At 34.1% G+C, this 12,175-nt stretch overlaps 1 protein-coding gene across 1 annotated transcript; it reads left to right on the top strand.

Annotated features, from left to right (window-relative positions):
- The first annotated feature begins 1,154 nt into the window (after positions 1-1,154).
- LOC132189254 (patellin-3) lies at positions 1,155-3,955 on the top strand. The gene is made up of 4 exons (XM_059603907.2): positions 1,155-2,653; positions 2,807-2,931; positions 3,054-3,195; positions 3,307-3,955. The coding sequence occupies exons 1-4, from the start codon at positions 1,367-1,369 to the stop codon at positions 3,559-3,561; spliced, it is 1,809 nt and encodes a 602-aa protein (XP_059459890.2). The 5' UTR covers positions 1,155-1,366; the 3' UTR covers positions 3,562-3,955.
- The last annotated feature ends 8,220 nt before the right edge of the window (positions 3,956-12,175 follow it).

Below are 12,175 nucleotides of genomic sequence, written 5' to 3' on the forward strand. Positions count from 1 at the left end.
TTGGTACCGTTTATATTTTTAGGAATAAAAAATCAAACAAAATAAAAAATCCAAATTTTCAAGCTAATTATTATTGAAAATGTGAATACCCAAAAAAAAAAAAAAAAAAATCCTGAATCAAATGACGTGTTAATATTTTAATGGGTTTCTTCTTATTTCCTTTCTGAGTGATATTTTTCTCATTTCACAAACGCAAAAAGACCTAAAAAAGAAGAAGAGATCATAATAACTTATTTAGGAGGAAACAAATCTGGCTTTTCCATCTATAATAAAATTCCAAAGCTATATTTTTAAGCTATCATTAAGACGTACAAGGAATTACAACTATTACCAATATATAGGACACTCTAATATATGAATAAATGGCTAAAATAACTAATTAAAATAAATTTATTTTTCAGCAAAAGTTCTTTATACAGAATATATTGATAAAAAAAAAAAAGATAAAAAAAAGACAATGGCATATTAGTTTTATTATTATTTGAGGGAAATAGCTTTTGGCTTATTTTTGCACATTCATTCAAATTTAATCAGGAGAACAAACAATATGTTTGTTAATGTATTTACATGGAGAATTTTTGTTTGAAAAAGTCTTAGGTAAAAAAATATTTTGTATTTTGATTTGTTTGTTTGTCGTACAAGTGAAAGGACAAAAATTTCTTATAAACTAGTTTTTTATAGACACATGCCATTATTTTAAATAGGTTGAAGAATATTTCCTTCAAACTAGTTTAGAAGAAATTTCTGTCCCAACTAAAATAACGTAACTCTTGAATATGTTATTTAGTAAGCGCGAGCTGATACAATTGTTTGTTATACTAAATAACATTAACATTTATTAATGTTTTTGATTTGAAAACATAAAACAAAATATAAAAAACAACTGGTTAATAAACATGGCCTTAAAAAGTATCCCCCAATTATGCCGAGATTTTGCAAATTAATAGATTTTGATGAAAGCAAACATGAAACTTTCCAATTACAGTTGAGAAAAATAAAGCAATGATTGATATCAGTTTACACAAATTAATTTGTTTACCAAAATTGGACAGAAGTTTGTATAGGGAAGGGTGGAAGGGGTCCCACAAACATACAAAGTGGTGTAGTAGCTGGCAGAAGTAGTCTGACAGACTGGTTCTTCCCATATGTATCAACAACCAACGCCTCTCCATTTCTCCAATCTCTCTCTCACAGCCCCCCTTGTTTTAAGCCCTTCCACTGTCCCCCAACAACCTCTGTTCTTTTTATATACACACTCATAAGCATAAGCAGAGGCACAAGCACGCAGTTTGTCTGTTTGTTTGTCTCTTTTTTCTCTCTCGAGCAATAACACAAACACAGAGAGAGTCTTCCTTGTTATTTGTTCATGGCCGAGGAACAGTACCAAAAGCCAACGACGGAGGAGGTCGTGGTGGAGACGTCAACCACGGAGAAAGAGCCGCCAGTTCCGGAACCGGAGCCGGAGGCGGGGAAGCCGGGTCCGGTTCAGGAAGTGGTAGAGGAGCCGGAGAAGCCCAAGGCCGAGGAGGTGAAGATTACCGAATCGGTGTCTTTCAAGGAAGAGAGTTACGTGGTTGGGGAGCTCCCGGAGGCGCAAAGGAAGGCGCTTGAGGAGCTGAGGCAACTCGTCCAAGAGGCCCTCAACAAGCACGAATTCACGGCTCCTCCTCCGCCGCCCAAGGAAGAAGAGAAGAAGGAGGAGAAGAAGCAGGAGGAAGAAGAAAAGGCTCCTCCTGCTTCTTCTTCTGAACCAGAACCCCCCAAGACTGAAGAGAAACCTGAAGAACCTCCCAAAGTGGAAGCCGAGGGGTACTCTGCACCTCCTGTGGAAGCAAAAGATGAAGAGCCTCCCAAGGTAGAAGAGAAAGAAAAAGAGGTTGCTACTGAGGTGGTTGAAGCGAAAGAAGAAGAGAAGGTTCCACCGCCACCACCCGCTGTGGTTGTTGTTGAGGAGGTGGTTGAGAAAGTGACCGCCACCGATGAGACTGCAGAGGCAATCAAAGAGACCATAGTCGTCGAGGTCTCTGCTCTTCCTCCGACCGCAACAACAGAGCCAGAGGCGCCACCAGCTGAGACTAAGGCTACGGAAGAAGCTGAACCGAAAGCAGAAGAAGTGGAGGTCCCAGCGCTGCCTCCGCCTCCGCCTGAGGAGGTCTCAATCTGGGGAATTCGGCTTCTTCATGACGAGAAAAGCGATGTGATCCTCTTGAAGTTCCTGAGAGCCAGGGACTTCAAGGTCAAGGACGCCCTGACCATGCTCAAGAACACGGTCCGCTGGCGCAAGGAGTTCGGAATCGAAGCCCTTCTCGAGGAAGACCATGGAAATCACTGGGACAAGGTGGTGTTCACACACGGTCATGACAAAGAAGGCCACCCCGTTTGCTACAACGTCTTCAGCGAGTTCCAGAGCAAGGAGCTGTATCAGAAATCCTTTTCCAGTGAAGAGAAGCGCCAGAAGTTTCTCAAGTGGAGGATTCAGTTCTTGGAGAAGAGCATTAAGAAGCTTGATTTCAGTCCAACTGGGATCTCCTCCATTGTTCAGATCAACGATTTGAAGAACTCCTTTGGAATCGACAAGAGGGAGCTCTGGCAGGTCACCAAGCAGGCCGTTCACTTGTTTCAGGATAACTACCCTGAATTCCTAGCCAAACAGGTATTTGATCCATCATTTTTTTAATGGAGTGATTGATTATTTGATAAGATCTATAAACCAAATAAATAAATAAATAAAGAATTCCATTTACTTTTGTTGTAAATTTAATTTGTGCTTTGATCTTGTTTAATTGTGCGTTTTGGGTTATTGAAGATTTTTATCAACGTTCCTTGGTGGTACCTTGCATACAATAGGATGATTAGTCCTTTCCTGACACAAAGGACCAAGAGCAAGTTTGTATTTGCAGGCCCAGCAAAATCTGCTGACACCCTTTTCAAGTAAGTCTTAATTCATTCATTTCTTTTCTCTTATGTTGCTTGATCAATGATTTAATGGCTCACTTAAATCAATATTCTCATGCCTTTCTTTTCTCACTTGTTTGGATGTTTTAATTAAATAGATATATAGCTCCTGAGCAAGTACCAGTTCAGTATGGTGGGCTGAAGAAGGAGGATGAACAGGAATTCACCACTGCTGACCCTGTTACAGAGGTTACAATCAAGCCGGCATCCAAGCATACCATTATATTTCCAGTTTCTGAGGTAGGCAGGACAACCTTTGATCAAATAAACAAACAAATTTGATTAATGAAAATATACTGTTACCATTCAGTTGTATATGTTATATAATATGGGAAACTGTTGAATTTGCAGACTGGCCTGGTGGTTTGGGAAGTCAGAGTGGTGGGTTGGGATGTGAGCCATGGAGCTGAATTTGTGCCGAGTGCTGAGGGCGGGTACACAGTGATTGTACAGAAGACAAGGAAGATTACTCCATCTGAAGAAACAGTGATCCACAACAGCTTCAAAGTAGGTGAGGAAGGCAAGGTGGTGCTTTCCTTTGATAACCAAACCTCCAAGAAGAAGAAGCTCCTGTACAGGTCTAAGACCAAACCCTACTCTGATTAAAGCTTAGATAATAAGCAATGCCTTTTGTGGCCAATGGGTGTAAATTTCCAGTCAATTTGGAGGCGTGCATTAAATTGCAGAGCTGGGTTCTTTGTTTTTTAATACAGGGTTTAATTTTTTGTTCTTTCTGTCAAAACTTTAATTTTGTTTGGAAATTAAAAATGTGGGGGTTGGGGGATTTATTTATATGTTCTTTCTATTAGTTTGTTGGGATTTTTTGTTATTTGGCTTTGGAGTGTAAACCATTAATGTTGAAAAAACAGCCTGGGATGCATGAGATAGAGACACATTTGTGGTACATATGTTTGGGGAATGGACATGTGTATGGACCGAGGACAGAAACTTTGTACTACTCTTGATTTTGTGTCTGTAAAGTTTGTGTAAATTTGGTGTATTTCTTTATTGCCTGGTCTATCTATGTTAACTGATTGATCATTTGTCATTCTCTTTTGTTTTTTTCCCTTTTACCTCCCTAATTAATGGTTTAATAAACATGGGTATGGTTGTAAGTTTTATATCGAGTAATAATATACATCCACTTTGTTGAGATGGTGCACCGTCAATCTGTCACATCGACAAATTGAAATAAAAGTGTGATTTCTAGCGTTTCTCATTTATATTTGACTGTTTAAGAGAAGGAAGTAAATGGCTTTGTATTTAACTAGTTGGGAATGTTAAATGTTAATTTTGATGGCTTGCAATCTGTGATCACACTATAATAGTGTGCGCCCTCAGGCACCATATTCTCTCAAGGTGATAGGTTCTTGTAGGATATGTGAATGAAGTGACAACTCCTTCAAGAGTTGTATCTAAGCAACAGGTTGTGGAGGGTACCACTGCACCCATCCAAGGCAGACTTAGAATTTTAGGTGAGACGAGCAAAATTAAAAACAATTTTTGGGGGGTAAAAATTAATCTTAGAGGGTTTCTTCTATACAAATCATATAGTTTAGAGGAAGTTTTAAAACTAGAAAATAAAAAGATGCATAATGCTTGTGAGATCAACATCCTCAGGAAAAATTACCATTTTAAAGGGACCTAAGAGTGGTGTTAGAGGCAAGTAATTTCAGTAGTTTTGATAACCCTACTGATATTTAGAGATGTTCTTGGATCTTTAGAAAGTGCAAGGAAAAAAAAAGAAGTGTTTAAACTTATTCTACTTTCTTAAGCATCTCAAGCAATTCCTGTCACCTTTTAGTGCTCCAGCAAGTGTTTAAACTTATTCTACTGGGGGGTCAATTGACATTTCAACAAAGAAAGTTCTGTAAGACATTTTGGGCCTCGATTTGTTAACCATTTTCCTTTTTTATTTTCATAAAAGATATTAAGAAATAACTTAAAACACATAACACATAAAACTGGTTCCTTTATTTCACATTCAAAAACACTTTTTTCAAACGAGAAACATAAGCACCCTAAAAAACGAATTACCAAACAGAGTAGTGTGAGTTATGTTTCTCGTAAAGTTGTTTAGATAGTTTTCTTAAGTTATGATTGTTTGTATTTTATTTTCCGTTATCAAAATAAATACATTAACAAACAATTAAAAATATAACACACTTCTCAAAATATAAAAATAATTTTTATCTTTATGTCAAATATAAACACTTTTCCGAACCAAAAACAAAAAATACTATTTAAAATGCATTAACAAACAAGTCATTTATGCTACTATATGTTTTACAAAGTTCTCTAAAACTGAGTAACTATGAGAAATAGTTGAGACTTGCTAGCACAGTTGACTGCATGTCGGTTGCTCAGTCAAGGAGACTTGCAGAGGGACATAAAATATGCAGGGTGACTTGCCAAGGGTTCCAAAAAGGGTGATTGGCCAAGAGTTCCGATAAAGAACACTTCGATACTTAAGTCAGTAGAGGATTCTCGAATAAGAGAAATTGGGCATGGAGAAGAGGAAAAGACCTAGAAAAATATCTGCTATCTCGATCGCCTATTGATAGAGGTAAATGTATAAATACCTAGGACATGTGGCACCATCGAGTTGGCCAATTATTGGGGACCATCTTGTTATTACTAATTTCTTATAATTGTGAGTCTTGATATAGATATGTATTTATTTGTATTTGTGTGTTTATATATATATATATATATATATATATATATATATATATATATATATGTGTGTGTGTGTGTGTGTGTGTGTGTGCATGCATGCATGTATAATGAATTTAAATATATCCTATAAACACATACGTACGCATATTATAAGATATTAAATAACGTTATTATAAGATATACTATGTATAAATAGTCCATTTCATGATAAAAATTATATACAATTTAATAAAAGTATAACATTTGGCGGTGCTAATTTTATTAGTTTATAAAAAAAAAAAAAAATTTCCAATTAACTCAAGTGATAAAATGTTAACCATAATTATATAACTAATGATTAGAATGGAATTAATAAAAAGTATAAACAATATTGAAAATATTTGTTTTATATAAGAAATAAATTAATTAACTGAGTGGCTTGTGAATAAGCTCGAGTTTACTTAAGAAATAAATGAATCGAGTTTAAACAGACTATTTAGCCCGGTGATAAACTCGAGTTACAACCCGAAACAAAATAAAAAAAAAATAATAATAAAAAAAAAACAAATTTAAATACTTAATATATGGTTTGACTCTACTCTACAGCACTACAGACAATGAAAGGAAATAAAGACACATTTTTTTTTTTTTTTTTTGAGCTCAGAAATAAAGACACTTACTTGATTGATTGAGTCACATTTCTTGCTCATTAATTTTTTAACTTGATGTTGATATTGTAAAAGGTAATTATCAAAATAAACTATTGTAATCAATGGGATTAGGGTAAAAATTCAAACTTGGAGTGGTTAGAATTCGAACTTAATTAAAAATAATAATGTTTCGTGAACTATATATTCTGAATTGTTTCTGTTTTCAGTTTACTTGGAGTAGTTATTATATTGGATGATTCCTTCATAGCATAGCATAGCATAGGGATCAAGTTTGGTTGCTAATCATTTTCCCCACCATGTTAATTAAGGACGTGATTGATTTGGCTCTCACACTCAATCAACTAGCAGGGTCAAACTCTAATTATTCTTTTTTTAAAACACAAAGGACCCGCCAACAACATCACCATCCACGTCCGGTTAGTTGAAAGTTATTTTGGCGAGTCAAAACAAAAAAATTGATGAGCTGGTAAAATGCACATTTTTTATATTTTGATGTAAATGCATGTTCATCTTCTAATTGTATCAAGATAATCAGATCTTTTACAATTGACTGTCGTAATTACACGTATGCGGATCAAGAGAATGTTGTGAAGATCCAAAATGCAAGGCATCCTTATCCCTATCAAGATGATGAGAGATACTTGGTTTAATGTTGAGACCTCACACTTGATTGTTTTGGTGACATCTTTCTCCATCAAAAAAAGGGTTCCAAATGACCCATCATGTGCATTATTTATTTGTTTATCTTCTTCCCAATGTCTATCCTGGTCTCACTATCGCAAACCAAATGTTTTAACCTTGCCGTGATCACCATTGTCGTTTTTGTAGTTATAATAAGGGTCCCCCTACTCCAATTGATGCCAAAAGAAAAAGGGAAAATGTAGCAGGAAAAATTGATATTCATGGAGTAAAATAATTTCTAACTCATGTTTTGCAAGTCATGACAAATTCAGGAAGGTTAAGAGGCCTAGGGTTTTGCTCGAGTCCCGTTCTAGTTACAAAGTTTCTCCATAAATTTTCACCACAGTTAAAGTAATGAGTATTGTTACTTTTTTACATCTATTTATCACAAATATTTTATATTAACTGACGTGCTTTAAATATCACTTAAAACACGTTACGTAAATCGGAATGAAACAAAGATTACTGAAATGAACGAAAACCGATAAAAGTTGGGAAATAGACAAAATTGTAAGCGTGTGGTCCTCCTGCATGCATCCATAGGCATGTGGTCAAGTTGATAAGGGCAGGACCCCAATGGCCCTTTTTTGGTCCCTAGTATGTGGAATTTCTCTTTTGGTTGAAAAGGAATTTATTAGAAGCAAAGAAATCAAAGTACATAGATGTGTCGAAACTGGAACCCTCACTTCCTTCAACTCATCACCAAGCTTTGATACAAACAAAAGCAAGTGGGCCATCAACTACAGCAAGGACAACAGTTTATATTGTGTTTGCCAATAACTTGGCTTCCCCAACCTAAATGCTTAAGTTAAAAAAAAAAAATGGTAAATTTAAATTAATATTTTAATATTTTTCTTCACTTATAACCTTTTTTTTTTTTTTTTTTTTTTTCAACAAGGCAACACGTAGGTTATAAAATACCCCTTTTTTTATAAATAAAAAAAAAAATTAAAGATGGTTTTTTATAAAATAAAAATAAACTTCTGAATCTTTACAATTTTTTTATAAAAAAAATAAAAATAAAAAATAGTATTTTGGTCATTTTGATAAAAATTAACGAAAAATCCTAACAGAATAAAGTAATTGAAAGAAATTGAAAGTTTGATACCCTTAATTGAGAGTTTTTGAACTTCGAAAGGTATTTTTAAAACACGTAAATGTTAAAGTAATTATTAAGTGGTTAAATTTACCTCTTTCTATAAACTTAAGCTTTTGAGATAAGTGATGATTTAACATGGTATTAGAGCCAAAGGTCTTGAGATCGAATTTTGACTTTGTCAATTTGCCCCCATTTAAATTAAATATTTCACGTATTGGACATCACCTAGTAAAAGAGAGTTTAAGCCCAAATGTGAGGGAGAAGTGTTAAAGTAACGGTTAAGTGATTAAATTTACATTTTCCTGTCAACTTAAGCTTTTGAGATAACTCGTAATTTAACATGGTATCAGAGCCAAAGGTCCTGAGATCAAACTTTGACTCCGTCAATTCACCCCCTATTTTAATTAAATATTCCATGTGTTGGATCTCACCTATTAAAAGGGAGTTTAAGCCCACACGTGAGAGGAATGTTAAAGTAATTATTAAGTGGTTAAATTTACCTCTTTCTATAAACTTAAGCTTTTGAGATAAGTGATGATTTAACATGGTATTAGAGCCAAAGGTCTTGAGATCGAATTTTGACTTCGTCAATTTGCCCCCATTTAAATTAAATATTTCACGTATTGGACATCACCTAGTAAAAGAGAGTTTAAGCCCAAATGTGAGGGAGAAGTGTTAAAGTAACGGTTAAGTGATTAAATTTACATTTTCCTGTCAACTTAAGCTTTTGAGATAACTCGTAATTTAACATGGTATCAGAGCCAAAGGTCCTGAGATCAAACTTTGACTCCGTCAATTCACCCCCTATTTTAATTAAATATTCCATGTGTTGGATCTCACCTATTAAAAGGGAGTTTAAGCCCACACGTGAGAGAAATGTTAAAGTAATGATTAAGTGATTAAATTTATCTCTTTCTATCAGCTTAGAATTTTGGAACTACTGATAATTTAACAGTAAAAGTTTGGAAGAATTTTATAAAGTTTTCGCTTAATGTTTTTGTTTTAAAACCGATTGTAGCATATAAATTTAGTTTTCAGTGCATTGAAATTTGAAGGGATTGGAATTGGAATTTTAATATGGGCACGAGCTACATTCAATACATCATTTTAACTAAAATAAGATAAAATCGGGTACCAACTTTTATTACTATTTTTTTTTTCTCTCTCCCTATGATGGCAAATAGATCAACTTCAAGTCATCATTTTAATGCATCTACTTTAGTCATCATACCCTCAACGATTTTTCTTGGCTCTAGTCGACTACAATATTAGATAGATCAACTTATATTCATAATTTCGACACATTTATTCTGGCCCATTTAGCATAAGATTACAACATAGGAGAATGTTAGAAAAAGAAAAATATATTAAGCTAACTATTAGTATCTTTCTCACAAAAGGAATGCTATACACATTATTACTTTCACACTTTTACTTTTATACCCTCGACATGGCTTTTAAAATTATCTTTTGATTAAAATTTAATAATAGTTCATCTCAAATTTAATTGTAATTTTAAAAGTCATGTTAAAGAATGTAGAAGTAGGAGTGTGTAGCATTACTCTTATGAAAAATCTCACTATAATTTTTTTTAGTGAAAGTAAGAGGTTTATGGGAAAAGATATGCCCATTTTGAGCTACCTATCCTTTATTTATTTTATTTTATTTTTTTAATTGTGACATGCCCACACAAGATAAAGAAGATCGATTTGAACTAGTTCACTTAAAAAAAAGAAAAAAAAAAAAAAGATTTGAACTAGTAACTACCGTTTCATAAGATGTAGCTCACAGTTAATTGAGCTACTTATTGGGATATGCAGTATTCGCACATCATGATTCATGAACACATCATGCAAATTAATATTAAAGGTAGCGACATAACTAAGGAAACGATTAAGGGCATGTGTTGTCAAATTATCCATCATATTTTAATTGATTACCTTCCTCTTTTGACTTGGCTACTGTTTCTTACCATAAAAGCTATTTTGTTATTAACCAAGAAGCGAAGTCAAAGAAAGAATTATGTAGAAGAATGACATATTTTAGGGGTCGGTTGTAATAGAGCTTTTATTCTCTGAAATATTGATTACAATATATTTTTTTCCAAAAAATTAAGATCTTACTTTGAAAATATCATCTTTTTATTACGATTTTTCTTTTTTAATAAAACACTCATAGTCATAGATGGAACCAAGGGGTCCGCGATAGGCCGGAATCCATGGCTCTTATAGGCCCAAGACCCTCTCTAGTTCCGTCTCAAATTACATGAAAACTTCAAAATCGGAGAGAAATAACTCTCCCATCCCGTCCATGAAAACATTGATTAGAAAGTCCTCAACAATGCATTTAATATATATAGAGGTTACCCGTGAGTTGAATATATTGACCGGTTTATCAAATGGGTTAATTTGGATGGAATCGAGCTAACGAGAACTCGATTATATAAAATCTTAACCTATTATAATTTTTTATTTTGGTTACATTATAAAATTTGAAGGTTATATAAAAAATTGTCATCCGTAATTTGTTTATACATATATAGCCAGACTTAATTGAAATGCATGGGGGAGATAACACTCATGAAAGCCACGTTCTCTCTTCCCTGCCTCCCTTTCATTGAAGCCATATATGGCACCAATTACACTCCACCCGGCCATCTGTCGTGTGAGCCATGTTGCATGTCGCCCTAGCCACGTTTCCTAGCTATGAAAATGTAGTGAAGTGCCAATAGTTGTCATGGGTCTTTTTATAACTTTTTTTTTTTTTTTTTTTTTTTTTTAACAGCCCAAAACATTACAAAATATTGAAGATACTTTTACATTTATGTTAATTGTCACATCATAGTATTTTTTTTCGAATGAAAAACAAGAAGTATATTCTAAAAAGTAATAACAAATAAAATCAATTTATAGATATATGCTTTTTTATTATTATTATTATTTATTTTTTATGAAAGCCTAGTATGAAGGATTTATTTTTTATTTTTAGAATTATTGGGTGGTGAGGTAGCTAATGATGTGGGCCAAAAAATGAAGGAGGATACTGTTCGTCCATGTAAGGAAAACAGAGAGATACTGAAAGGGAAATATCATATTTTGAAATCTGAGACCAACTCGAAGCCATGTGCATTGTCGTTAATATATGTCTACCTACAAACACTATCTCAGATGCTTGCATGTGTATCTGTTGGTTGCCTTGTCTTTTTTTTTTTCGGGAAATTATTCTCTTCCAATAAACTACCATGCAATGATCATTTTTTTCTCATTGATTACCAACTTTACATTACGATCCCATCAAAGTATCATTTTGTTGCCAAAACTCCCATTCCGTCAATCAAGGTCGTTAAGTCGGACGGTCAACCGTACTGTTCACGACACTGCTCACGGCGTAAGAAACTGTTCATGACACTATTCACAGGGTTGACTATTTGACTTAAAAACCTTGACTGATGGAGGGGAGTTTTTGGTAATGAAATGGTAGTTTAATAGGGTCGTAATGTAAAATTGGTAGTTGATGGGGGAAATGATCATCAAGTGGTAGTTCATGAGGGGAAATGATAATTTTCCAGAAGAAATATGTATTAAATTAGGAAACATAAATCTAATCTAATTGAACTCCCATTTTTTTCGATAACTAAATTTGGTATTCATTAGGTGGACTTGTTCACATTTCCTTGGAATAGAATATATATACGTTAACGGCTTCAAATTCTTTCTTTGTTTTTGTGTTTTTTATTTTTAATCTTATCTATCTTTACCCTATAGTTTTCACCACTATATATACGGTGCATGAATGATTTGAAAGTCATATATATCATTGAGATTCCTTGTATATTAGACAAGAAACAAGCAACATGGTGACATCATAGTCCACCACAAATGTAACGTTGGTAGCGACGATGATGATGATGTTGATGATATTGTCCATGTGTGGGACGTTTGATAATGTTGCAGCAATATCGACAGATTCATTTTTCCAATGTAAGAAGGCAAAGGTGACAATGAATAATGCGCTAGGAGGAACCACACAACTTTAGGCTCACTGTAAGTCAGGAGATGACAATCTTGGTCAACACCAGATTAGCACAGGTGCCAACTACAACTTCACATTT

The sequence above is a fragment of the Corylus avellana genome, chromosome 9, assembly GCF_965113065.1.
Source record: "Corylus avellana chromosome 9, dhCorAvel1.hap1.2, whole genome shotgun sequence".
Classification (NCBI taxonomy): Eukaryota; Viridiplantae; Streptophyta; class Magnoliopsida; order Fagales; family Betulaceae; genus Corylus; species Corylus avellana.